This window comes from Podospora pseudopauciseta (assembly GCF_035222475.1).
Source record: "Podospora pseudopauciseta strain CBS 411.78 chromosome 2 map unlocalized CBS411.78m_2, whole genome shotgun sequence".
In the NCBI taxonomy this organism is placed as follows: Eukaryota; Fungi; Ascomycota; class Sordariomycetes; order Sordariales; family Podosporaceae; genus Podospora; species Podospora pseudopauciseta.
In genome coordinates, this window is record NW_026946663.1 from 1,027,646 (window position 1) to 1,054,084 (window position 26,439).

The 26,439-nt window shown below is 52.3% G+C and overlaps 8 protein-coding genes across 8 annotated transcripts; 3 read left to right on the forward strand and 5 right to left on the reverse strand.

Moving 5' to 3' along the window:
• Nucleotides 1–15: 15 nt before the first annotated feature.
• Nucleotides 16–6,462, reverse strand: QC763_202500 (uncharacterized protein). The gene is made up of 3 exons (XM_062909284.1): nucleotides 3,873–6,462; nucleotides 1,202–3,809; nucleotides 16–1,152 (listed from the first exon to the last, which is right to left on the reverse strand). Exons 1-3 carry the CDS (start codon nucleotides 5,459–5,461, stop codon nucleotides 505–507), a joined length of 4,845 nt encoding a protein of 1,614 aa, XP_062768051.1. The 5' UTR covers nucleotides 5,462–6,462; the 3' UTR covers nucleotides 16–504.
• A 3,631-nt stretch (nucleotides 6,463–10,093) lies between these two features.
• RPL12 (60S ribosomal protein L12) lies at nucleotides 10,094–11,588 on the reverse strand. Its single transcript, XM_062909285.1, has 5 exons — nucleotides 11,341–11,588; nucleotides 11,240–11,273; nucleotides 11,018–11,138; nucleotides 10,589–10,913; nucleotides 10,094–10,487 (listed from the first exon to the last, which is right to left on the reverse strand). Exons 1-5 carry the CDS (start codon nucleotides 11,342–11,344, stop codon nucleotides 10,474–10,476), a joined length of 498 nt encoding a protein of 165 aa, XP_062768052.1. The 5' UTR covers nucleotides 11,345–11,588; the 3' UTR covers nucleotides 10,094–10,473.
• A 63-nt stretch (nucleotides 11,589–11,651) lies between these two features.
• Nucleotides 11,652–14,396, reverse strand: SEC23 (GTPase-activating protein S23; the record flags this gene model as incomplete). Its single annotated transcript, XM_062909286.1, has 5 exons — nucleotides 11,652–12,129; nucleotides 12,185–13,678; nucleotides 13,715–14,054; nucleotides 14,115–14,245; nucleotides 14,304–14,396. The coding sequence occupies 5 exons, from the start codon at nucleotides 14,394–14,396 to the stop codon at nucleotides 11,899–11,901; spliced, it is 2,289 nt and encodes a 762-aa protein (XP_062768053.1). The 3' UTR covers nucleotides 11,652–11,898.
• Nucleotides 14,397–14,425: 29 nt separating this feature from the next.
• On the reverse strand, nucleotides 14,426–14,851 carry QC763_0031960 (uncharacterized protein; the record flags this gene model as incomplete). Its single annotated transcript, XM_062905526.1, has 2 exons — nucleotides 14,426–14,513; nucleotides 14,691–14,851. The coding sequence occupies 2 exons, from the start codon at nucleotides 14,849–14,851 to the stop codon at nucleotides 14,426–14,428; spliced, it is 249 nt and encodes an 82-aa protein (XP_062768054.1).
• Nucleotides 14,852–14,908: 57 nt separating this feature from the next.
• QC763_202530 (uncharacterized protein) lies at nucleotides 14,909–17,466 on the forward strand (the record flags this gene model as incomplete). The annotated part of the gene is made up of 5 exons (XM_062909287.1): nucleotides 14,909–15,456; nucleotides 15,519–15,599; nucleotides 15,653–15,991; nucleotides 16,044–16,809; nucleotides 16,863–17,466. The coding sequence occupies exons 1-5, from the start codon at nucleotides 15,324–15,326 to the stop codon at nucleotides 17,464–17,466; spliced, it is 1,923 nt and encodes a 640-aa protein (XP_062768055.1). The 5' UTR covers nucleotides 14,909–15,323.
• Nucleotides 17,467–18,037: 571 nt separating this feature from the next.
• QC763_202540 (uncharacterized protein) lies at nucleotides 18,038–19,894 on the forward strand (the record flags this gene model as incomplete). The annotated part of the gene is made up of 1 exon (XM_062909288.1): nucleotides 18,038–19,894. The coding sequence occupies one exon, from the start codon at nucleotides 18,038–18,040 to the stop codon at nucleotides 19,892–19,894; it is 1,857 nt and encodes a 618-aa protein (XP_062768056.1).
• An 830-nt stretch (nucleotides 19,895–20,724) lies between these two features.
• QC763_202550 (uncharacterized protein) lies at nucleotides 20,725–21,533 on the forward strand (the record flags this gene model as incomplete). The annotated part of the gene is made up of 2 exons (XM_062909289.1): nucleotides 20,725–21,092; nucleotides 21,149–21,533. The coding sequence occupies 2 exons, from the start codon at nucleotides 20,725–20,727 to the stop codon at nucleotides 21,231–21,233; spliced, it is 453 nt and encodes a 150-aa protein (XP_062768057.1). The 3' UTR covers nucleotides 21,234–21,533.
• A 195-nt stretch (nucleotides 21,534–21,728) lies between these two features.
• On the reverse strand, nucleotides 21,729–24,953 carry QC763_202560 (uncharacterized protein; the record flags this gene model as incomplete). The annotated part of the gene is made up of 1 exon (XM_062909290.1): nucleotides 21,729–24,953. One exon carries the CDS (start codon nucleotides 24,951–24,953, stop codon nucleotides 21,729–21,731), a length of 3,225 nt encoding a protein of 1,074 aa, XP_062768058.1.
• Between the last annotated feature and the right edge of the window lie 1,486 nt (nucleotides 24,954–26,439).

Here is a 26,439-nt window from a genome sequence, read left to right on the forward strand (position 1 = left end):
CACAATGTCAGATATCAGCTATTAGCATAGAGCAGCATAAGTCAAACAAAACGCTCACAAATGGTATCAAACATCTCAAATTCAACCCCTTTCAGACCATCGCGGTCAACAACCTCCGCTCTATCAGAACACCCCAAAACTGGATACAACGCAGACCACAAAATCAACTCACATCCCTTCATCCTATGTTCAGAAGAAAACCAAACAGACCAAAGTGCCAACACAGGCAAATTTCAAAAGAAACAAATAACCAAACAAAACCACGCAAACAAACAAACAAATTCAAAATGGATATCATATCATCCAAATTTCCAATCCAAATACCCCAAACGATCTCTTTCCGATCGTCCCATATCCCAAATATTCACTCAAATTCCCAAATAGCTTTTTAGCTTTTCTTTCCCTTCATTTCAATGCCCAGAACTCAATATCCAAAATCATTTAGGCACATCGCCATGCATCAAAAGAAAAAGAAAAAAGCCCACACATTAAACAAAAGCCCCTTCAAAGATAGATGTCCCCTCCCCTTCCGTTAACCCAATCGCTCCAAGCCCGCCCATATGCCTCCTCCAAGTCCCTCACCCATCTCCTGGTATCAAACAGCGCGCACCCCCACTTGCTCTCCCAAAGCAACCTCCTCATCTCCGCCAATCTTCCCTCTCCCCTCCCGTAGACTTCCCCATCCTGTCCCCTGACCAGCTGGTAGCCCATCCTATTCACCAACCCCACTGCAAACTCTTCGTATTGCTTCTCATCCTCTGCAATGAGTTCCTTCGCTGCTCTCTCCCCCTCCTCGCTCTTTGGAAGCGCACCCTTGAGGATGGAAGCCGCCATACGGGAGCACATCTTGTATTCGTATCGTGGGAGGGTGAGCAATGGCGTGCTAGACCAAAGGATGTCCGCCGCGGTGGTATGGGCGTTGCACTCGGGCGTGTCGAGAAAGAGATCGCAAACTCGGGCGCGAGAGATATGCTGTTGCTTTGGTGCCACGTCTGTGAAGTGAATGCGAGAGGCGACGGCTTCCCCAGCCCAGTCTTTAGCTGTGCGGCGGAGGTGGGTTTCGCCCAGCTCGGGGAATCGTAGCAGCCAGAGGTGGGCTTTGGGGCAGGAAGCCAGGATGCGGAGCCATGTACGGAAGGTTGTTGGGTCGATCTAAATCTTGTTAGGGAGAGTATGAAATGAAAAAGGGAGGTGAGCATACCTTGTACAACTGGTTGAAGTTACCCAGGATGATAGCATCGTCGGGTAACTTGGGGAACAACTCCTTCCGCATCCTCCACCTCCTCTTCTGGTCATCCTCCCAGGACATATGCCTCTCATTGTGGCCATCTGCTGATTGCGCATGATCGCAACAGAAAAACGTGTCCCGAGCAAAGATGATGTTCTCCGAGTAAATCCAGTCCTCGCTTTCCGTGTAGGCCTCATCCCGGAAGACATCTCCCAGGTTTAAATTGTTGCGGTGTGGTCGAAGTGTCGAGGGAGGGATGGCCGTCGTATCAGCTAGGAGGTAATCGCACCACTCGGCTCCCAACGTCCCAGCAAAGCCCATGAACGACATCTGGATCGGCGCAGGCCGCGCGGCAAAGATCTCATTGCGCGCTCCGCGGGTGTACCCATTGAGATTGACCAGAATATGAATTCCATCAGCCACAATCTGCTCGACCAGTCTGTCTGATGGCCACGTGCTGACATCACGGAAGACGGGCGCTTCACGCTCAATCTGCTGGCGATGGATCGACTTGTCACTGGCTGTGGTTGCATAGCAATACGCCTTGACCTTGTTAGGATTGTGAAAGCCAAAGACAGATTGCATCAAATGTGCCAGGGGGTGGTTGTTGAAATCAGACGAGACATAGCCAACCTTGAAATAAGGGGCTGGTGGCTCCGGTGGTTCATATACAGTAGCTGGGACCCAAGGTGAGCGAAGCGTCGAACACGATATTCTAAGCGCATTCCTCTGCGAAATCATCCGGATGTCCTTGGCTGTCAACGGGCAAGTAAAGGTGTGGAACGGCAACACCGTCGGCGCAGATGGAATCGAAAGGCTGGCAGGAGGCCGCGGCCGCCTGTATCCAGCTGATGACTTGATGCCCTTGACATGTTTGTCGACATACCAGCACCACATCGCAGCTCTCGTCGACCGCTCAATCAGCCTCAGGATTCTTGAGCCCTCCCACGATCGACCAGCCCATTTTCGAAGTTCGGTTTCAACATCCAGACCTCGGTCGGTGATCCCAGCTCCGGCATCCCTTAACTGCGCCACCAGCTGCACAATCGTCTGATCTTGCAAGGCGCCAACACCCCAAGTGCTGGACTCCTTCAGCTGCCGCCCGACAATGTCAACCACACGTTTCATCAGCCCACTGCCTTGGCCTTGTGACTTCACATCCTGAAGCATCCCTTGCTCGTCAACATGCCAGCGGTCAAACTTGCCACCTGCCAGCAGAACACCACCACGACCCTTCCAGTCGCAAACCGAGTTGAGCGCAGTGGACAGCCCACAAACAGCCTCAGCAAAGTCGGGATTCGCCGATACAGCTCGCTTGTAATACCCGATGGCATCACTGATTCTGCCTCTATCCTTGACAGCATTGGCCAAGTTGGTCAATGCAATATCGAAGCTTCCATCGCACTGCACAGCCTGCTCATACATCTGAATAGCAAGATCCAGCTGTCCGATATCTTTGAGCAAGCTGCCCAGGTTGGTATGCAGGTGCACATGTTTTGGATCCAGGGTAAGGCCATAATAATAGTAAGCCAGGGCGAGCGATAAGCCGCTGCCTGGTACGATCCCAGGGATAGCGGGAAGATTCCCCAAGTCCATAGGCGGCCCAGAGTGAACTTGGGTAGACGTCTGCTGAACACTGGCGAGCAAGATGCCGACGTTGTTTGCTGTTGACGGACTTTCCTGCAATGACAAGGACAGGTAATAGAGCGCCAGAATATCGCCCACTCCAGCAGGCTGTCTGACCATACCGGTGTTTGGCCCACCATTCGACATGGTGTCCTGGAAGATCTTGGCTAGCGACAACAATGAATTGCTCGTTGTGACAACCACGGATTTCTTGTGAGTACCTTCGGGAACATATTGTAGTCCCGGCAAGAGTCCTCCGTGCGAAGCAAATACCCGCTGTGCGGTAAGCTTGGCCCTGTCTGGCGACAGAAGCAACGGCGCGGACAGGTTCGCCTGAACAGCACCCCTAAGCTGCCCTGAATGCATATCCCTCGGTGCTAGGACGGTTTGGATCCTTCTGATAAGCGATCGCACCCCTTGAACCTGTCTTCCAGCGCTGATGAGCACCGCCTCCTCAAAAGCATCCGAGGCTTGTTCGATATTTTTCAACGAGTACAGCATGTTTCCTTTGGCGTGTATCAGCAGGATCATCCGTCCATTCTCGGTCCCGGCTATCGCATATCCGCTTGACCCAAAACCTGGAACGTGGCTATTGTCTGCAGGTCGGGCAAAATGCTGGGTCGGGCTGTCGTTGTTGAGGTCGTCTAGCACAAAGTTGTCGGGGCTCAATTCTCGCATCGTGGCAGTCGACGCCGTGTCGGCCTCGCTCGCTGTCTCATTAACTTCATGTACGGTTCCGTTTGTTCCAGACATCCTCAACGATTTCTGAATGTACTCGATAATGTTGACTGCCTCCTGACTCCTATGATTCGAACACAGCAAGCCAACCAAATGTTCCACTGCTTCCAGGTAACTTGGCCTTAGCTTGATCGCTTTAGACCATTCCCGTTCAGCCTCATCCTGCCTGTTCATGCAGTACAATGTCGCAGCAATATTTGAAATAGCCTCCACGTGGCTGTCCTGTTTGTTAGCATCACCCCGTAAACCTAACGCGGTCGACCAGACCGGGAATACGTACCTAGCATCCATGCTCACGATGCGCTTGAACCACTCCAAAGCATCTTCATAATGCTCAAGGCCATAGTGGAGACATCCTCCCAACAGCATACCATCCACCCATTTCCATCCACTTTGCTCACATAGGTTGGTGAGCATCTCGAGTGAATTTTTCGCATTGTGAAGTGGTGATCCGGTCTCAAAGTATGGCCGTTGTTGAAGCCCCGTTGAATATAGATTCCTCGCTTGGTTGAAGCCCCCAACAATCATTCCTTGCCCTCCCATTGCCATACTCCTAGCTGCCGCCTGCTTCTGTGCCATGTGCTGTGCATAGCTGACTGTTGGTTCGGAGAGGGCTGGCGACGGTCGTACTTTGGTTCCGCTCGCCAACGGTGCTATTGAGGGTTTCGGGTATACCACCATCTTCGATGACGTTCTTGATAAAGATCCGGTCCGGCTGTGGTGTGCTTTCTTTGCATTGCCTAGATAAAGTAGCAGATCATTGTATGTTTTATGTGCTTGCTGCAGGGCCAACTCTTTGAACCTTGCTCTCGAGGCAACATCTCCGCCACTGCCCCCTTGGGCAATATGTCCAGCTAGTTGTGCCAGAGACTCATGACCCTGATGAGCAGCCCCATGGTGCGCCATGTGTGCCTGAGCATGACGAGCGTACCCATCATCAAGAGGGTAGCTTGACAATGGCAAGCGGAATGGGTGTGGTTGGCCCAGTCCTGGTGCGTTTGGCATGCCATGTATGGTCGACTGCGAGGGCATAAACGCACTATCAACGACAGCATTTTGTGGTGTGTAGCCATTGGCTAGGGGTATTGGTGTTCGATAATCCCCTAGTCCACCATTCCTCCACACCATCGACTGCTGTGGTTGCTGTGGTTGTTGGTAGCCACCCGGGCTGTAGACTGTTTGACTCAACGGCTGGTGGTATCCTGGCCCTAACAATGGCTGCAAGCTGGACACAGAGTTGTAGCTTTGTTGGGGTATTGGTTGCAGAAAGTTTGTCTGCTCTGGCGCGGCCGGATTCGTTATCATATTCGTACTTCCCATACCCCATCCTCCAGGCGTCACAGGTGGGCTACTTAATGGTTCCATTCCACCATCGAGCCTCCCAGTCGGATTCGGTGCCTGATATTGCCATGATGATCCAGAGAGTGTTGACCTATGGTAGCCAACCCCAGTTAGCCCTGATGTTCTCTGAGACACAGCAGTCGGAAATATTCTTGACGAGGCAGGCAAGATCATGTGCTTCAATGGTGGGGGTCCGGAGGCCAGGTGGGCAACCGAACCATCGTACCCATTGTCGATGGTGCCGCTTGGTGTCTTGCGTCTAAGTGAGTGTTCCGAACTGTGGTCGTGGGCATGTGATCGGATGAACGAGGTGGTGATGCGGTGCAACGCCGGGGCTGGCTGGGCGCTGCGGATGGCGAACGCCCGGGGCGTTGAGTCTGTGTTGTGGAGCGAGGGGGAGGGTCGCGCGAACTGTGGTCTTTGGTGATGCGACACGTACTCCAGGTCATGTTTTACGTGCGGTTGATGGGGTCCGAGTAAGTCGAGCTGTGGTTGCACCATCGGGTGCATTTGGACAAGAGGTAACATGGTGGAATCCGATACTACGTATGCTGGTGATGTCTTCTGCTGAAAGACGATGAGATTGTATCGCAGAGAAGTGTAGATAATAGAGTAAGTAAGGAGCGTCGAGATCAGTTTGCGGGTCGCCTGTTGCTTGGGAAGGGGGGGGGGGGAATCAGGCCAGACTCGTTACTGCCCAGTGAATACCTCAAAGCATTGTTGACTTTGTTGAAGAGGTTGTCGAGCACACAATGGCCCCCGGGAAAGGGTATTCCATCTGAGGAGTGGACAGCAAGGTCGAAACAAGAGCAATGCTGGGATCTCGCCCAGACTCTTAACCATGCACCTGCGTCCCCTCTCAGTCAATCAACCCACCGATCCCCCCAGTTCCGCCCGGCTGCGGTCCGGGATCTGCAGAGGAAAAATAATCACAAAATTCTGTCTTGTTTCGTCCGACGGGCGGTCGCATCCACTCTCTCCAGCGCCCACAACAGCGTCAACCACAGCTCCCGTCTCCGCACCGCCGGGCTCGTGAATAGCGACGGCCGTGTCCTGAGCCGGAGTCGATCAGGTCGGGGCGGGGTTTGATGTGGAGGCAGTGGTCGGTGGTGGAAAAGAAGAGGAGAACGGAGGGCCCGGGAGGTGCGTGCGTGGGTGCGTGATGAAAGTGCCCTTGTCAGGTACCTGGCTGTCAGTCGAAGGTGGATATGGATCAGGATCAGGATCGGATTATCGGGACCCGGCACGGCGGTGATCAACGGCGACGGTGGCGATGAATTGGGGGTTTTCTGGTCTAATAGGGCAGCAGGATCGTCCCCTCTCTTCTCCTGCACTGCTTCTATTCAAAATAATAAAAGAGACGGGAACTGGCCTGACGTTGAAATGCAGACGGACAGGGAAGTCGGCGGGAATCTCACTTGTCTAAAATGTGGAATGGGGCCGCATTTAGTCAGGCTGGTGCACGACGGGGGCCTGCGCCTGCGGGCGTTCTCGGGCCTAAACTCTGCAGGGAAGCCTCCCCCCACACAAGCAGCAGTAGCATGGAAACGCTAGAGCCCTGCTGCTCCAACAAGGTACCGTCACCTCACCACGGCGCTGCTGCACCCTATTAGTGGCTGCGGGCCGAGCACATCCAAGCTCTGTGAAGCACTTCAGAGACCACTGGGCACGCTATGTGACCCTCCGGGACATGAGGGACATGGATCGCGTCCCTGGGTGTGGTTCGCTTCATTACGACGGTTCGACTAAGGCATGTATAAACCTGATTCATCCCGGTCCATCATGGCCGTCGACATCTGATAGGCACCTCAGTAAATGCCATGCCACGCCAGCTGTGCGACTCGACGAGGCAGATACCTCTCAATCACCGACAGACTGACAAAAGAGATAAAAGAGACCAGAGACCAGAGAGACAAGAGAGACTAGAGAGACACACAGTATTATGTGCCGGGCGATGTGCCGTCACCCGCCGCCCGAAGAATCAGAATAGCACAGCAACACAAGGAAAACCTCTGACCTGAGGGACATGTGCGGGACCTGTGAACACAAGCAGCAAGGGTCAGGGCAGGGCAAAGGCAGGGTCGGTTGTCTATCCCATGGATGCGAGTCGCAGCATGCAGACTCCAATCATCTCATCTGGAGCCTACTTCTGGGCGTCTCCCACATCAGGTTGGTGAGTGGGTGTGTTGGACAGCCCGTCTTCGTATCAATCTTGCATTTTTCTGGAAAACATCCCTATCCCGTGCCCCTCATTCTTCCCTCGGCAAACTCGGCCCAGTCTTCCTTTCCCCTCCCAACTCTACGACGCAGAATATGACAGCTCTCCTCGCTTCATCATGATGTTTTGGGGTGCAGTTGCAAGCAGCATTGCGTGGCATGGCTGTGTCAATACTGGGGTGGGTGTGTGTGAGCACCACAGGCAGATCCAAAACCCATCCCACCATTCACCCCGCAGATGGCCCTTTTCAAAAGTCGACTGGTGGAAAGCCTCATGCAAGGTTAAACCTCTCAAGACCCGCATCAGACATTATCACATCTACGGTCTGTTACTGTTTTCAGCGTCTATTTGTTTCTTACTAAATAGACTTCCCCTTGGGGTCTGATCGGGGTCCCAATGGTCACCAAACTGGCCCGCCCCCTCATGCCATGCTCGATCCTATATACATACTTCACGCCGTCAACCTACCTCACCTACCGGCCTACTATCCAGCTTAGGTTACATCCACCCAACCCTCTCCATTCCCATTGCTCACTCGCAGAAGCTCAGAGGATAGCCCTATATGTAAGGTTCCGTATCACCCACCACACATGCTCGCACTATACTGTGATAACAAGTGACAGCCAAGACACCAATCCATCAACGAGTGAGATCAGTCAGAACAGAAAATCCCCAGAAACCAGTCGGTGAGAACCCAATCCAACCACCCCAAGGTCCCAACCGCCTTACTCACCACACCATCCCCCGTCTTTCTTCATCCCCCCGGACTCCGTACATTACTACCTAACCCAACCATGCAACCTACTTTCGGTGTACGTTGTCTGAGATTGAGGGTCACTCTTTCTCATGGCTGAGGAACCAAACATCAGGTAATTCTGAGCCCGCCCTCACTGAACCAAAGATGGTCACCTGCAAAAGCTCTGCATGCCTACTGCCACCCGGCGCATATTCCGGCGGCACTTGCGGCACTTGAGTGTCTCTCGTTTCTGCAGAAGGGAAATCTGGGAGTTTCAACCTCACCTCACTACTCTCTCACACTCACCCTCAAAAAGATACCCCAATATTCTAAACATACCCAACAACCCCACGGTAACACCAAACGCCCATCATTCACTCACTGATCTGTGACCCTTGAAACGTATCCCCTCCTGCCGTGAGCCGTTGTCACTCACCCCGTCCCACCCTCCTTCCTCTCTGTGAATCACAACAGTGACAGTGACTTGCATAAAAAATACTTAGCATAATGTACCTTACCTGCCAAGGCATGAAAGAATAGCAAACAACCACCGCAATTCCTCGAATCCAAAGCCATGAATCAACGGATCCGGCCCGAAAGAAAGAAACCGGAACCCCCCATGAACAAACGGTTGATCAACACCCAGCTGCGCCATCCTATCTTACTTACATAGTTACCCGTGTCCTCGCCGCGCCTCTTCTGTGCCATTCGGGATGGACCAATGCCATGCCATAATCCCATCTCAACACCACGAACATACTTGAATCTTCGATAAACCACCCCCATTGTTAGAAACATCATTGCAACTATCCTGCACGTCTTCTTCAAGACGTTGAATTGTCATGTATGTAAACTGAGGCAGCCAGGTACAACCTCAGCCCTACGACTGAACTGGCCACGTAATTATGTCTCCCAACGATGAGACCTGCTGTGCCTCAAACCCTTCGGTATCCTTCACTCTTGGCCTTCATCCTTTCATCAAAATCCGAACCGAACCGCTCGCACCCAAACATTTGAACCTCCCGCACCGGAACCTCATCCCCTTTAGATAAATTCCCAAGTTCCAAGTGCTCAAAAGAAACTCGCTAGACCCGTGAAACAATAAGATGCTTATACCACGGCACTGAAGAACCATGAGCCTTGACCGTGAACCTGGCGCCGAAAAAATACAACATTTTGAAGATGATCAGGAGAAAAGAGACACACATTCATTACCCAATCTTCAAATCCCTAGCTGGCATTTCCAAGCCAAAATTCCTCTTAACCCCCTTCTTAAACCCTCCTGGACGGTCAGAACAAGCGTTAAGAAGACATCCTAGATCAAGCCCATTCACACTCATCGCGAACCCATAGTCAAAACTCATACCAACACCTTGCCAAATCCCACGAGAACATCATTTCGACAAAATAAAAAAGTTAACGATTTTCTACACGAAAGAGCAACACCATCCCACCCGTATCATAGTACAAAAAGAGAACTAGGAACCGCGTCGTATAAAACCAAAGCCTTAGAAGAGAGAAATAGATGAACAGAAACACCCTCGACTTTTCCTTTCATGACCCCTCGATGCAAGTTTAAACCTTGCATTCGCCATCTTTGAAAAAGCCATGTTGATCATTTCATATCCCGCCCTCCACTCTGCACCCTCCACTCCCCCCAAGACCATACATAAAAGTCACTCGTCCCGAAACACGCCAATGGAATCCTAAACTTTATCCAAAGTAGTAAGCCATCATCAAGTCATCAAATCTACCTACATATCAGAGCACTTCTCAACAGAGCACCACCACCATCACCACCAACAAACAAGCCCCCAGCTATCGTCAACATACAAACCAGTGATTTTTCCCCAACTGGAAATGAAACCATGATAAATGGCCTAACACGAACATTCTGAAGCTGGTGGCGCCCTCACCTCGTATCACCCGGAAACAAAACCCCACGAACCTGCAACACACCACACCAGGCATACTCTCAATGCCAGTGGCATCATCTCGTATCTACTACTTACAGCACTGGACATCAATCACACTCGTCAGACAACAACAGCAAGAAAGGACCTCGACTTCCACAGCGCCTACACACGCCCCTCCAACAAGCCATAGCGAGTAATCAGACGGGACGCAAATATCAATCTTTCGGAACAAGATAATGAAACCCAAAAGTCATATCGAAAGCAAGGTCAAAGGTTTGGGGTGAACGTCAGGGTCTGGTTTCTTCTTCATCTTGGTGTGTTATTTGGTATAGGTATGGGTATCTCGGGGCGAACTGTTTCATCAGGGAGCGGCAAAAAAGGAACACGGGATAGGCGCGGTTCACCCATTAAAGGGCTCAACAACTCCTTTGGAAAAAAGGTCCTCTGTGTGTCGTAATTTCCCCCGTCCCAAAAAGCAGCAAAGCAATTCGCACCTATCCCCGGAAAGCCAAAACATATGTACTGGCAAGACCATGCTCGGCCACGAATCATCTTCTTTTGATTTGATTTGCCGTAGTCTGGCAAGCCTGATGTAAAGCAAGCCCTGAACTCCTAATCACATGCCAAGAGAATCCCAATCCGACCATATTTTTTATCGTAAACGACGCGCTTATTCCTCAGGAACTAAAAAAAACACCAACTGTTAGCAATGATCCCCTCTCTCTACCCGTAATCGACCGTCCAGATCCCCCCCGAAATGTCGTAGAATGAATGGCCACACATACTGTCAATCTCGCCGTTGGCGATAGCGTCGCTGATGGCCTTGGGGCTCTTGCCGTCAACCTGGCAGCCAACACTGAAAGCAGTGCCGAGGATCTCCTTAACGCAGCCCTCGAGGGACTTGGAGAAGGACTTGAACTTCATCGTCCTCGCAATCTCGATAACCTCATCGAGGGTGATGGACTTGTTGTGCTTGATGTTCTTCTCCTTCTTGCGGTCACGGGGGGGCTCCTTGAGGGCGCGGATGATGAGGGAAGAGGCGGTTGGGACGACGGAAACGGCGGCTTGACGGTTCTGGATGGTGAGCTTGACGGTCACACGGAGACCCTTCTGTATTCGCAGCAAAAAAAAAATCATGTCTCGTCAGAAATCGTGTTCTCTCTCTCTCTCTTTCGGCTCTTCGGTTCTCGGAGGGGTGGTGTGGTTTTTCATACCCAGTCGCCAGTAGCCTTCGCGATATCTTCACCGACCTTCTTGGGCGAAAGACCAAGAGGACCGATCTTGGGGGCAAGAGCCGAAGAGGCACCGACCTCACCACCGGTGGCACGGAGGGTGCTGCAAAACCATATCCGTCAGTTTCCTGTCGTTCGTTTTCCAATTCCTTGTCGGCGCGGGGGAGAGACGAGGTGCGGTTTTCGGCTGGGAATAATTCTTACATCACCTTGATCTCGTTGGGGTCGACCTTGGGAGCTGCACATGGCCCAAAATCAGTATTCTGGCATTAATTCATTTGGTAGATTCGTTGGGGTTGACATACGCATGGTGTCGGCTGGTTATCTGACGACGGACTTGGGTGTGTTCGTGGTGAGTGCGGCCGGGCCAAGTATCAAGACGACGAAATCAAAAATCGCAGTTGTGGGTTTTGCCGACCTGCCCTAAGAAAATTGATTGTGTGGCTGATTGAGGTTTGGCGGGGCCTGCAAGGTTGTAGCCACAGCTTCATGGAGGGGAAGCTCCCACCAGCCACACGGACCCACCTCTTGGCGATATGCAAGTCGGTTGCTTTCCCCCCTGGGTGAGCCTCTCTGGAGATAACGAACCGAGCTCGATTCAATGGACCAAAGCGCATGCAAAGGAATGGGAAATATCTGCTTTTGATATTGAGAAATATTTCAATTATCGAGGTCACATACTGTGCAACGCTTCCACCCCTGCCTCAACTGCATCAAAAGGCACATCACATGTTTCCAAAAACGCCGTTTTCTCTGGTATAGATTCCGTAACACTACGCTAAACAAATCACAAAACCATCTTTCTAGTAATGAGTAAATCCCGGGATCGGGCTGAATTACCCTCCCACACTCTAACAACCACACTAGTTTGTCCCGCTCACCGCCAACTTCATCAAGTGCTCCATAAAGGTTTGGAGAGACACATCGTCCGTGAAGATGGTCTGCGCGCTCTGGGCTCCGACACCGCCGTACGCTCCAGCTCCTGATGTGTGAGTGGTGGAGGGATTGAGTTTAGAGAGGAGGAAACGAGCCTGGGAGCCGCCGTGGTCGCAAACAATGAAACGTGGGAGAGGGAAACGATCCGTGATGAGGTCCTAATCCAGAGTCAGTATGAAATGTGTTGGAATAGATCAGGCAATCTTGACTTACCCTGGCGTCCTCCTTGGGAGCCTCCAGGAGAGCGGCAAAATTCTCGTAGCCCTCCTGGTCCTGATAACCCGCCTTTCTCCATTCTGCAATGGTTTCACCGTGGAAGATGAGAATGTGGAAGAACGTATCGAGGAGGAGAATGTGTGTTGGCTGGATAGAGGTCGAGTCCAGAAGCACTGGTTGACCGCCCTCCTGGTCGAAAGTGTATGAATCGAGTGTGGGTTGAATCATGATGAGGGAGTTGCTAACGTCCTCATGGTTAAGAACATGGCGATAGAAAGCTGTCTCATCAGGCGAGTTGTTGAACACTTGCAAGAACTGACTTCTCCTCAAGTGAAACATGAACTGTGGGTAAAGCGTGAAGTTCTTCTCGAGGCGGAAAGACGAAGGGTCGTCCTTGCGATAGTCGGCAAAGCGCGAGCACAGTCTGATAAGCATCCTGTCGACCCAGCGGAGGACATCCGGTCCATCATCGGTTTCCGCCTTGAACACCGCAATACGGGACATCAACACAGCGGCGGCCTCCTGATCAAACGACCGGGCAATCGCCGGATCACCAGCTGGACCGCTAAGGTCGCGGGCGATGGTGGTGACACGGAGGTGGAACTGACCAGACGAGTGCTGGTAGTATGTGAGGAACTGAATCATACCCCTTTGAGCCGCCTGTTGGGATTGCGAGGGGCCGCCCTGAGCAATCTCAAAATAGATACCGTAACTGGCATTGGGGTCAATTCCGCACATTTTCCACGAGCAAGTATTGCCAATACCGCACTCAGTCTCACCCACCGAAGTCGACTTCTTGTTCAGAGACACAGCGTGGCCAATGAGACCAGTGACCTTGAGCTCCTTTGTAGTCAAAACTTCGAGAACCGCGTTGAAGCCCATCAGGAGGTTATCGTCGGCGTCCTTCTCGAAGATTCGGATGAAGGATTGCTTGAACATGGACGATGTGAAACTATCGGTCAAGATCATGTGCCCGCCGGTCGAGTTGCAAAGCCCCTTCATCTCCAGCAAACCAACCTGATCAAGACAACCAGCAAAAATATCGATAGTGTGGCCGTTGTGAGCTGTCCTCTTAGCGAGGTTGTCGTAGAACTTCAACGCCTTCTTGTAGTACTTGATGTTGTCACGGTCAATGTCGTGATGCGACCGAATAGGCTCTCTCAGCTCAGGGCCAACCACCATTCCGGGGCCCTCCGTGGCCGGACCACCAGCGAACAGCATGATACGGCCGCCAGCATTCTGGAAAGAAGTCTCGAGCAGACCGACAGCCACAGAGAGAGCGACACCAGTGCAGCGCAAGTTTCTGCGATCGCTGGCAACAGGCCATGGGTCCTTCTGCAACTGCTCGAGCGCCTTTGTCAACTGGAATTCGGCCTGGGCGACAGGGAGGAGGAAGCGGGCGGCGGGACCGGTTGGGAAAGCTCTGGTCTGCTGGTGAGGAGGCACGCCAGGGCGAAGGGCAGGGGCGGTGAGGCCAAGCATCTCCTGTACCTGCTTAGCAGCATAATCCTTGCTGCCGCGGAAAACGTAAGACTTTGCGCACTCGGTGTATCCAATCTCGTGAACCTGGGCCATCGTTCCATATGTGATCAAACCAACAAGAGCATTCTCAGGGAGAAGGCTCAGACTCATGATCAGGGACTCCTTAAGAGCAGCCAAGCTGTCCTCCTCCTGGCACGTATCGACGACATAGAGGAAAATCGGAGCGCTCGGGGCTGGTCGTGAAAGTCTATACTCGATAGTTGTGTTGGCGGGATGAAGCTCAGGTGGGATGGCATTGGCCGTGATATCCTTGTAATGCGGCGGGAGGGGGTTTCTGGAAAGGCAAAAGGGGCAGATCCAAAGGCGGGCGCGGGTGTCGACCTGGCTGTCCTAGATGTGAGCAAAGTGGCCAGATAGTCAAGGGTAGAACGTCATATTAACCTACCAGAAAGGATTGAGAATTGAGCGGCAGGGTTGCTTGCAGGTGACAGGCTCAAACTGCAGCAAAGGTGTGTCGGGCTTCTCCTTCAGAGGGGTATACAGAGCACCGATGGGGACGACCAATCTCGAAGCCTCCTATGTTGAACATTAGCCACCGAATACTCGGCAGATTGCCTTGAGCAGATGCACTAACCATGCGAGTGCTTGGGAACACATTCCAACTCAGCCGAACTCCATCGCGATCCTCCACCTCACCCCACGACTCCTTCAGTTGTTCATAATCCATGATGGCACTAATGTTCGGGGATAGTCGAATTACGGAGTTGCGGAGATGGAAAGAGTCGAGGTACTTGTGTGACTGGGAATATGGGGGCCGAAGTCGAGGACGTGGTCTTGTCTTGGACTATAGGAAAGGTGGCATCAGCATGTGCGAGTCCAGGGCCTTGGTGAACTGTACAGCGAGGCAGACAGGTGATTCAGAGTTGGGGAGGTAGTTGGGTTGGATGACGAAGAGGAGGAGACTTAATACCTTCTTGGTGGGGTTGTGGTTAGCTCAGAGATGCCGACGCCGAGCAATCACAACTCGAGGTGGTGAAGCGCAAGATGGCAGCCGGGATCGTAGCAGTGCGGCGGATAAGGGAGTCGTGGTGCTTTGGCCAGCTGCTGGAGCTCTGGCGAGGTTGTCCCCTCACTGGAAAAGGACAAGTTCCAGGTCCATGCCGGCTGTTGTGGCGCATGCATGTGGCTGGAGCTGCATTCCTTGCTGCAGACACCCCTGGCAGGTTGTCGTGCCAAGCCATTTTTGGCGATTGCTTGGCATCGGTCAACTCAACTTCAACTTTCATTGAACATCATCATTCTCGAGTAAATATTTGTCTACATATCAAAATATAATAAGGCTTGTTTTCCGCCCTATGTCGATCTTTCCTCGCCAGATCATGAAAATGCCATTAGCGATGAACTGCTTCCACGCCATCGAACCTTGCAGTCGGAGACCATAGACTTTTGTTCAGTTCCAGGCCTCGACTCCTGCTAGTCTAGCAACCGTCCACCGGCCACCGGTTCTTCAGCGTTGAACGGTATAACTCGAGTCATGGCAGTGCTATTTGACAGACAGAGAGACTCCTGCTCTCTAGTATCCTTCAGTCTGCTTGTCATCCTCACCTGCTGTCTTCCTCTTTTATCTTTCTGAAGAACATCTGTCCCTCAAGCCATGGCGGCGAAATCTTTTCTGTTCCTGTGGTGTTTTCTAACTGCCAAGATCTCACTAAGCCATCGGATTGGTCCTCGACAAGCAGATGGCGATGTTGACGACCAAGTTTTTTTGAGGAGAGCATTCCATTCCTGTAAGTCAAGTTTCTTGGGTAGTCGTTGTTGGGCTCCCGCTGATACGATGCCATACAAACAGCGGCCGTGTTGAACGGATGGGTGTACATCGACGGAGGCGAGTTCTCCTACAAGAGCGGAAGCAACATTGTCTACCAGTACTGTAAGCCACCTGTGCAATTTGTAGAACTCTGTCTATGAGCTGACGGCTTGCAGCAAATACATTGCTATCCATTGATCTTTCGAAGGATTGGCCCAATGATACGATCGACATACAATCGTCTTCCAAGCCGGAAGGTGTCCCCAACTTGCGAAACGGTGGCATCTGGGTCGACGAGAAGAATGGAGTTCTATACACGGGGTTTGCCGGGACAGAGCCCTTCTTTGGTGATGGAGCGCTCTGCTCACAGGGTCTGTGGTCATTCGTTCCAAATGGATCAGGCGGGGGTGACTGGAGAAATTTGAACGATACTGCCGACCCCGGTTTCGTGAACCTCCCACGGCCCTACAAAGGACAAACAAGCAGTGGCGATGGCCGGGGCTTCTTTCTCGGCGGTATGTCTAATGGAGAGCATCTAGGGCTGTAGCTAACATCTCTCCTGGGTAGGCGTCATCAGCAATGAGACGGGCCAGGAGACCACCCTCAGCAACCTCGACACCTACGATTTTGCCACCAACAAACTCACAAATCAGACGGTGTCTGGCGCGTTTACTCGGGGATTGGAACGGTATGGAGGCCTGATCTACGTGCCCAACTTTGGAAATCGCGGAATCTTGATCAATATAGGCGGTGAGCAAGGTGGACGAGGACGAGTCGAGACCGACGAGTTGATATCTTTTCGGCGAGTCCAGGTATACGACCCAGAGAGTCAGACATGGTTTGAACAAAAGACGAGCGGCAATACTCCTCAACCTCGTAAGCAATTCTGCATTGCCGGCCTGGCATCCAACAATCATACTTATGAGGTGCTGGTCTACGCGGGCTGGGAAGGGCAATATGGGTCGTCGTCGCTGTCCTATGACAGTGCCTTTGTGCTTACACTTCCTGGATTTCATTGGGTCAAAGCAGACTATCCGTCACATAACCCACGACACGGCCTGACCTGCAACCCTGTTGGCGGAAGTCAAGTCTTGATTATCGGTGGTGTTGACACAACACAACAAGCTGACAGCTCAGGCGCACAACAACGCCAGCAGCGGAACGGTTCCTCAGATAACATATCCGATTACATTAGTGCTTTCAGCACCCCTGATCCTTTCCACCGAGGATTGGCGATATTTGACATGCATGCCATGGGTTGGAACACCTCGTATACAGCGAATCCTGCCGTTTATGCGCCCGCTCCAGAAGTTCAGGATTACTACAATACCAGGTAAGCCGAACCCAACCAGAGGTACGAGGCTTGACGCTAACACTTCTATTTAGGGGCCTCAAGCCAGAAGCAGGCTTCGCCTCACCGGAACTCGAACACATATTCTCCATCGCCCGTTTTGACAACAACCCAGACGAGAGCCCAGCCAGCTACGGGCGCGGAAGTAATACAGCTGCCATTGCGGGAGGGGTAGTCGGAGGCGTTGTTGTACTAGCCGCAGTATTCGGTTTATTTCTGTTCTTCAGGCGCAGACACAAGAAAGAGTCACTGCCATCCACGGTTGTGGGTCAATCTATCAGTTCTCACACGGCCTACGACAAGCCCCCGACGTTGTCTTCACTGCATTGGCAGGAGCTGGCAGTGGTTGGTAATGAGCAGCCACATCCTGAGTTGCCAGTGGAGGGTCCTGAACAGCCCCATCCAGAACTACCTGTGACTGGACACGAGAGGCCCCGGATTGAGCTACCACCGGAGGTGAAACCTGAGAAGCAGCAGGAGGCGGTTCCAGCACCACCAGCAGAGCCGGAACCTGTGGAATTGCATGGGGACAGTCTGGTCCTGAGCGAGCTGTCTCCTAGGTCGCAGGACATCATGAAGAACTTCAAGTTCCCGACTGAGCATATCCAGAAGCCACTTTCTCGGACAAAGAGTTTGTGATTACTCGCCGGTCACGTCAAGATATCTTTTTTGGTGAAGGTCTTGGTTTCAGGGGTTCAGGGCTAAGGCAGATTGAGGGCGTTGAGTTGATGATTTTGCTGATGTCACCATTTTCGCTCGACTGATGACAGTGTGAAATTTGTATTCGCTCGCACGGAGTTTCTATATTAATACGATGGAACAGTGTCAGTATTTCAATTGCACGGTCGTATTCCTCTTTGCCTTACTGGTGAGTCGCTTGATTCGTCGCATCCCATCTGAACTTCACTCCAGCATGGCAGCTGCTGCTCCCGTCTCCATGCACGTCATTGAAGCGACAGGGAACCCCCGGCGATGCAGCCGCAGCGGGCATGGAGCTTGTTGCTTCATCGCCATTTACTATATTCACCATAAGCTTTTGAGCTACCATTCGCGACTTTGGAATTACTCTACCACTTTCATCTGAATCATAGCTCTCATGTCCCATTGTTGGATATATCCATTTTGAAGCTCCTTCTTACAGTACTATCTGGATGTCCTCCGCAGTACACGATGATCACTCATATTTCTCACAACTGCGCAATACCAAAAAATGCCAGCAGACCTTGATTTTCCCGTTATTTTCCTCCTACCTAGTCATCTAGGATCCGAAGAGCTTCAAGAACTCGTAGAGCAAATACCTACTCTGACTTACGACATCAACGAGGCAGAGGTCATTCTCGGAAAGATTTCTCGCAAAGAGCGCGCGCTGTTTGAGCTGAGAAAGCGCAAGCTTGTCACTGAAGAAGTGGAAAAAGATGAACGCACACCTCCAGCCTCACCTCCTCGGAAGCGAATCCGACTGTCAGCGACTCCGGCCCTTGGGAGTTCAGATCTCGACTCTGACACCTGCTCAGAAGGGGAGATCCAACGCCGTCTTGTAGGACCAGTTTCCGTTCCCAAAGTCGAACCGACCGTCAAAGTTGCCAAGTTATCTTGGTTCACCGACTCCCTTTCCGCCGGCGAGGTCCTCCCTCTAGACGACAAATATGCCATCTACCGCGGCCGCAAAGCCATGCAGCCACCCCCTGCTCCAGCTTCAGTCCAAACCATACCTACTAAATCCACCTCCAACCTCTTGACGCGAGCGCATGAAGACTCCCACCCGCGTACACCTCCTTCCTCTCAAAAGCGATACTCCTCCCAGGGTTCCTCCCAAAAACCAGGCTCAACCTACGCCTCCCACCCAGTCACCAAAACCCCCAAACGCCCTGCCTTATTAAGGCAGACAACCTCTGAACACGACCTAGACACCCATCTCCCCCCCATCCCCCCTTGCCTGCACACAACCTACTCGTGTCAACGCTCCACCCCAGCCAACCCCCCAAACCAAGACTTCATCTCCCTCCTCCTCCAAATCCGCCTCGCGCGCACCCTGACTGGGGATAAAATCGGCGTCCGCGCCTACAGCTCTGCCATAGCAACAGTAGCAGCGTACCCTTTTCCCTTCCAGACCCAAAACGAAGTCGCCCGGCTCCCCGGCTGCGGCCAAAAGATCGCGTTGCTATACCAAGAGTACAAAACCAGTGGGACACTCAAAGAAGTGGAGGAGTACGAGTCCGACCCCAAGCTTCAGGTTCTAAAGTTGTTTTATGATATCTGGGGCGTGGCAGAGACGACAGCAAGGGAGTTTTACGATAAGGGGTGGAGGGACATTGACGATGTGATCGAGTATGGGTGGGATGGGTTGACAAGGGTGCAGCAGATTGGTGTGAAGTATTATGACGAGTTCTTGCTCAAGATACCGAGGAGAGAGGTGGAGGAGATCGGGGGGGTTATACTGAAGGAGGCGAATAAGATTGCGGAGGGGTTTGGGATGGTTATTGTTGGGGGGTACAGGAGGGGGAAGAAGGAGTCGGGGGATGTGGATGTTGTGCTTTCGCATCGGGATGAGGAGGCCACGAGGGGGTTTGTGGAGAGGATTGTTGTTGGGTTGGAGAGGAGGGGGTATATCACTCATACGCTGCTGCTGAGCACGGCAAATACGGAACGGGGACAGGAACCGGTTGCTTGGAAGGGGGACTCGAGGGTGGCGGGGAGCGGGTTTGATACTTTGGATAAGGCGCTGGTTGTGTGGCAGGATCCGAATTATGAGGGGGGGGGGAGGAATACCAATCCGCATAGGAGGGTGGATATCATTATTAGTCCTTGGAAAACGGCTGGGTGTGCGGTTATGGGGTGGACGTCGGGGACGACGTTTCAGAGGGATTTGAGGAGGTATTGTAAGAAGGAGAAGGGGTTGAAGTTTGATAGCTCTGGGGTGAGGAGCAGGAAGGATGGGGCTTGGGTTGATCTGGAGAGTGATCCTGTTACGGGGGAGCCGGCGCCGGATATGTTGACGGCGGAGAGGAGGGTGTTTACGGGGGTTGGGCTGGAGTGGAGGGAGCCGGAGGAGAGGTGCACGAATTGATGATGACAGTACTGTCTAAAGAATACCGGTGGTCTGGTTAGAGTTGAATTGCGTGATTGCACTAATCGTGACTGTAAGCTCTCTGGTTGGGTGGTGCGGACTTATACACACACAGCCAAGTGCTGGTGGCAACTGTACATGATCTTCTGCAGTTGGCGGGCGGGGGCGGTTACACCCGCTGTAGCCCGGCTTTATATTTCAATTCGGCCGCGGGTAGTCACCAACCGCGAACTCCTTTCCATCAATTCCTCCACTACCGTATCACCTCGGAAACTTTTTACAAAGGGAATGGGAACAATTGCACCGGCCAAGGCGCTGAGACACGGAAGTCGGGCGAAAGCAACCTCCGTGTACGTTGCAATTCATTGACGCTAAGACCACCAATTAGCCAGAAAAGAGATTTTGAATGTGGGGTAGTAGAGGACAGGCAATGGGTGATGCGTTGATGATGTTTACGTAGCATCTTGAGGAGAGGCGACGGATGGGGGACTGCGTGTCTGTGTTACCTGCGTAGGTAAGGGCTTATAAATTCGGGGGGAATGTTTGCCTGTTGTATGTAGTCTTGAAAAAGTACAAGGCAAATCGAACGGTTTTGACGGTTTGTTGCTCTTTGGAAGCAAGGAGAAGCTTCTTTGGGTACAGTATAGGTAGGGGTACTATCGGCAGTGGTTTATATACCCATCCCGCTAGCCCTTTCGATCTTCAAGTCGCTCGCTGGCTGTCCACTTCTAACCTCAATCTCAAAACCTCACCTCATTCTACAACAACCTCGACTTCACCTCTCACCCACCTCGCTTTCCACCACACTCACCAATACAACACAGTCAAAAATGGCCCCCATCACCCTCACCCTCCCCTCCGACTACGGCTACGTCCTCCTCGCCGCCTCCTCCACCTTCTTCATCAACACCCTCCATGCCGTCCTCACCTCCAAAGCCCGCAAGGCCTCGGGCATCAAGTACCCCGTCTCCTACGCCTCCAACGACCTCGCCGAAAAGGACCGCAAGGCCTACCTCTTCAACTGCGCCCAGCGCGCCCACAACAACTTCACCGAGAACCTCACCCCCTTCCTCGGCTCCCTCCTCATCTCTGGGCTCCAGTACCCCAAGTTTGCCGGCGCCCTCGGCGGCCTCTGGGCTTTTGCCAGGGTGTTGTTTGCTTTGGGGTATACCAGCAAAGGACCAGAGGGGAGGATGATGTAAGTTTTATTTTCTCTTTCTAAGATGTGATGGGTACTGACAGTATTAATAACAGTGGTTCTCTCATCGGCTCCCTCACCGACTTTGTCCTCAAGTTCACTGCTGCTTATACTGCCGTTGGCTTTGCCCTTCAGTGGTGACTTTGGGAAATGTGGGGGTTGCCGTTGATTCATTGGGAGAGATCTTGGTGATCGATTGAGGTCCGGCAGTGAAATGTGTTATAAGCTCTTGTTTTTTGTGATGAGCTTGATAGGGAATGGTAATTATTTGTGGAAAAAACTAGATGGCCGATTTCTGACGACTGTTTGGCTCCAAGGCACAGGTGATATGATACATTCAACAACAGCTGGCATATGAGATGTACTAAATTAGCCAGGAGAATGTGCTATGATGTCTTTGAGTACACACACAAGTATTGTTACAGAATGTACTAGTTACACGCACATATATACCCCTCCCATCGTTCCCTTGTCCCTTGAAATTCCTGGGGTATGTATGCCATGCATAATTTTTTTTACACCACCGACGCCGCCCACATACCCTTTCCCTGTCCCTTTCTTGTTTTTCTTTGGGAGATCATATCTATTAAACAACAGCCCACCTGTCTAGACGCCCACCCCCCCGTCTATTTTCCTTTACCTCCAAGTCTTCTTCCTTCCCTTCGGGGGCCCGCGAGGGGGGCCCCGAGGGATTCCCAGTGGAGTGGCCTTCTTCCCCTTCGCAAAATGCGCCGCCCTATACCTCTCCAACCAAGCCATCTTGTCTGTGCTCTTGCTCCACTCCTTCAACTCATCATCCGTGGGAAACCAAGTCTTATACGGCACCATGTTCCCCTGGGCAATATTAGGAAACACCGAATTGTACGTATACGGCGTCTCATGCCCATACACAAACACCGGCCTCTCCTTTGCAATCCTATCCTCCATCTTTCTATAAAACCGCCCAGCGCCCGTCTTTTTGGGCAGTTGCCCGCCAAACATCCTATACCACTCCTTCTTGCGGTTCTCGGGTCCCATGAGGTACTTCTTCCGGCGAGCACGGGCCCTCTTGTAGAGGTTCATCGCCCGGTCATCCGTCATCTCCTCAATCGTGTACTCGACCGTCCACTTTGTGTTCTTGACCGTGACGGTAGGCCGGTCAACGTACTTGCCGTCAATCTTGTTCTTGGTCGTGAGGATGAGGCCGTAGATGGGCTCGGTGAACTCGCTGTCGATGGGGGGGTCTATCTCCTCTTCGGAGAGGGCGGCAAGCTCCTCGACTAGCTCTTCGGACGGCTCGTCAGTGGCGGCGGTTCTGGTGGTCGCCTCGGCCTGGTCTTCTTCTGAAGCCTCGGCTTCGTCGATGCTGCGGAAGTTGCGCGTCTTGACGAGCAATTCAGACATGATGTTTTCGAACTGGGCGAGCTTGGCGGCGTCTTCGTCTTCTTCGCCTGTGACCTCGCCCTCTTCTGTTGGGGAGGGTGTCTCGCCTGACTCTTCTTGCAACCGGGAGGCCAGCCTGAGGATGAGATCCTTCAGATTGAGCTTCTCCGGAGAGGTTTGACTTCCGATCTCTTGACCCTCCTCGGCGGATTCAACCTCTGTCGAGACCTCCACGGCTTCGTTCTCCACGACGGCAGGTTCCGCGGTGGCTGTTTCCTCCGCCGCCTCAGACTCTTCCACAACGTCAAGTTCGGTCTCCTCACCCTCTTCAGCCAGCTCCGACTCAGGCGCTTCGTTGTTGGCCTCGCTTGTGAGCACCTCAAACAAAGCCTGGACATAATGCTCAGCCTCCTCTTGGGTGGTGTTCTTCAAAAGGCCGCTCTGCTGCAGGGCGTCCTGGATGGATTCCCGAATGGAAGTGGCACCGTGTTCTTCGTTCTCAAGCGAGTGCTCAACCTTGAGCATGACATCATCCCAGACATCTTCACGGGTGTCGTCGTCTTCCTCAGTCCGCTCAGCAGCTGATTCCACTTCCCCTTCATCTTCCTCCGGTCGGGTATCGTCAACCAAGCCCTCGTCGTTCTCTTGATCCTCAACCTCCTCTTGACCCTCAACCTGCTCCTCGGCTTCATGGTCCAGACCCCTGAGAACCCGTTCGAATTTCTGAATGCGCTCCTGGGCAGACTTCTGAATTTCATCAATCCGTTCCTGCGTAACCGGGCGAGCAAAAATACACATGTAAGGAGGCGTGGTCGCGTGCTTGACTGTCTCGAAGTGAATACGCAACGTTTGCCCCGGGAACTTTGCAGTCACCTTGTCGAGGACCTGGTTGAGCAGATGGACGCTCAGCTTGAACTCTTGGTCTCCGATGGTGGTGTCCGCTGCCTCGTGAAGAGAGACATCCATTTCCTGAAGAGGGATATACTGGAAGCCAAAGATGCGCTCAGTGTTGTGATAGGCCACAAAAATACCGTCCATGCGGCCCATGCGCACCTGGAGAGAGTATTTCAAGAAGGCTGATCGGATCATGTCAAAGTATTCACGTTCATACGACTCCCAGGTCCCAAACCGGCCGCGAATCTCGTAGCCTTGGCCCTTTTCGTATCCTTCTGGATCCATGCGGATCGTGACAACGGCTCTGGTCTTGAGATCAAACATGCCCGTCCCGGGAAGTCGCGGATCGAAAGCGTCGAGCTGTGACCGCATCATGAAATCACCCATCGTTGTGTAATGGTAAGATTCTGGGCCATTCTTCTCCTCGTCGGTGAGCTGATCAGACTTTGACTTGCGGTACTTCTCAAACTCCTCCTTGGGCATGGTCAGGAACTTTTCCATCGACTTCCCCAGCATGGCCAAAATATTGCCCGAGTCAAACTCCTTGTCAGCATCAATAGCATATGTTCCGTCCTTGTGGTGCAGGAAAATAGCCGCTGGGCTTCTCAAGATTCTGTTGAAGTCCTCGCTGCTTTGCTCCGGGTCGAACTGCTTGGACAACATGGCTGTATTGATCGGACGCCAGGAAGACAGAAGGAAATGGAAATGTGCAAGTGTCGCCGTCATACTCGAAGTCGATCCAGAGTACTTCTTCTTCTTCTTGGCTGCCACACCAATAAGTGTCTTGTCCCTGGACGATGTGATGTACTCCTTGAGCGCACCGAAGTCGAACTCGTGGGTGGGCATGATTTGAGACAGATAGGGGTCATGGTTGTAGACTTTGGATCGGGGGTCCTGAAGATAGGAGACTCCGGGGTTAAACAGTACGCGATCGAGGCCGTATGCTAGTGTAGGTACCGGAGGTTGGCGCAGTTCAATGGGCTTGAGCCTGAGATATCTCGGGTCGATTTCTTTGATATCCAAATCCGGCTTCGCTTCGTCCTCCTCTTTCTTGGCCTTTTTCTTCTTGGGCTTGTCTCCTCGATCTTCTCCTGCGGCCGCTGCGGCCGAGTCCGCGGTCTTCTTCTTTTTGGCAGCCGCCGGTTTGCTCTTCTTGCCGAGATGTTTTGTTTTGGAACCCTTTCGTTTTTTGAGAACACCCTCCTTCAAAACCTTTTTCACGGCATCTCTGAGCATATCCTGATCACCTTCGGTTCCGGCGGCATCGGTCGATGTTGAGAGGTCTGTCGCATCCTTCTCCTTGGCAGATTTGGGTTTGTTTTTTGGTTTCCGTTTATTTGAGGTTTCCTCGGGGTTTTCGTTATTCTCGGCTGGCGGATCGGATGATGGAGGAGTAGCATCTTCAGTAGTGGTTGCTGGCGCCGATGGTGGTGGTGGTGGTGGTGGTGTTGTCGAATCAGTATACCATCGAGTTGCACCAAGATGGTTGATGGCTACTGGCAAATACCTCCGGGGCGCAGGGCTCTGGGCAAGGAGGGTTCGACATGCCGAGCATACAAAGGGTAATTTTAGTGTCTGTCGAGCCTGTCTCGCCAAATGCAACATTGTGGCTGCCCTGTTCGTCCGTGGAGGATGCCGTAGAAGCCGTTTGAATGTCTGTATCAGTGCATATCTTTTGCGCGCCGTTGTTCAATTTTTTTGCCCTTGTCCAATCGTGCCAAGCCGCTAACGACCCCTGCTCTGCTGCCATTCCAGCGCCAAGGCTTCAATGACGTCGATCTCTTCGAGAAGCATCAACAACAAATGTTCTAGGTAATATCCATTTCTGGTTTTTCAAAGTCGGTAAACTCTCAAGGGGGATGCTCGTGTAGAATTCAGCCCTTTATGATCTCTATCTTGGGGGTTTCCTTACCTCTAAACAGTTTCCAACCTTCCCTAACCTTGCATGCCATGTCATGGTCAAATTGACTGGCATTGCAAAGCAAGTCAACAAAGGAGCGCACTCTAAACCACGCATTTATAGGCTCTCCAGGGTAGCTGGCAGCCTGTTCTGTCTCTTATGTTGCGAGTAAGTCGTGGGCCGTACATCTTCGCTAACTTGCAGTGCCCGTTATCTTGATCACCTCAACAGGATAGAAGGAGGCCACGCATCCAGGACCAAAACACACAAACACCAACAATATCATCACGCACCTTCTCCCAAGTGTCATCACCTGCTTCTGTACTTGAACACACGTGTACTGCTTTCTTACGCGGCCAGACAACCCATCTAAGGCAGGTACACCAAAATCACGACATGGTCAGCACACATGAGGCAATGTCCAAAGAGCCTTGCCTGTCCAGAAATTTAACCCCCACGCTCACCTCGCTTCATGGGCGTTACACAGCCTCTCTCCTATCTCTGTCCCTGTGTCGCTTTGCCGTTATGTGCCACGCAAAACAATATCGACGGCGATGGGCAGCCTTGCTTCAGCTGGGGTCTCACAGCGGAAACAATAGACGACATCAACATCAACAAACAAACCAAAAATCACTCACATCTTCGGCCCGTTTCACGTTCGTGCTTTGTGGTGATAGTGATGTTAGCTATACCCAATACAAAGTCGCCCAGCAGTGGGTGTCCTCGGATCTTGCACCGTAAATACTCCAGAGTAAAAGTATGTCAGCAATGCATCAGCCACTCATACTGTTGTGCCTGCTCAGCCAGCCATCATGTCGAACGGGAGCTGGGCGTGGGTAAGAATATCCTGTCCATTTCCAAGCGCCTGTGTAGGCCTCAGCATACCTACGTAGCCCGAGCATCGATATCTCAAAGCCATCAGATCAAGTACCAAAACATCGGATTGCCCGAGACCTGTCTTGCTCAACTGTATTCCACATAAGACTTTACACGCTTAACTGTCCCACCTCACTACATCTCCCAGACCGCCCATCCTCGCACTCAGCATCCCTGAGTCCAACCGCTAGAAACATTGGAAGTCGATCCGATTGGACCAAGCGCCGCTGTATTGCCTCGAGCTTTCGGGAAGATATCCCCTTCCTGACAAACCAGATGTATGCAGTTGACCAGAAGAGATAAACAAATTCCCAG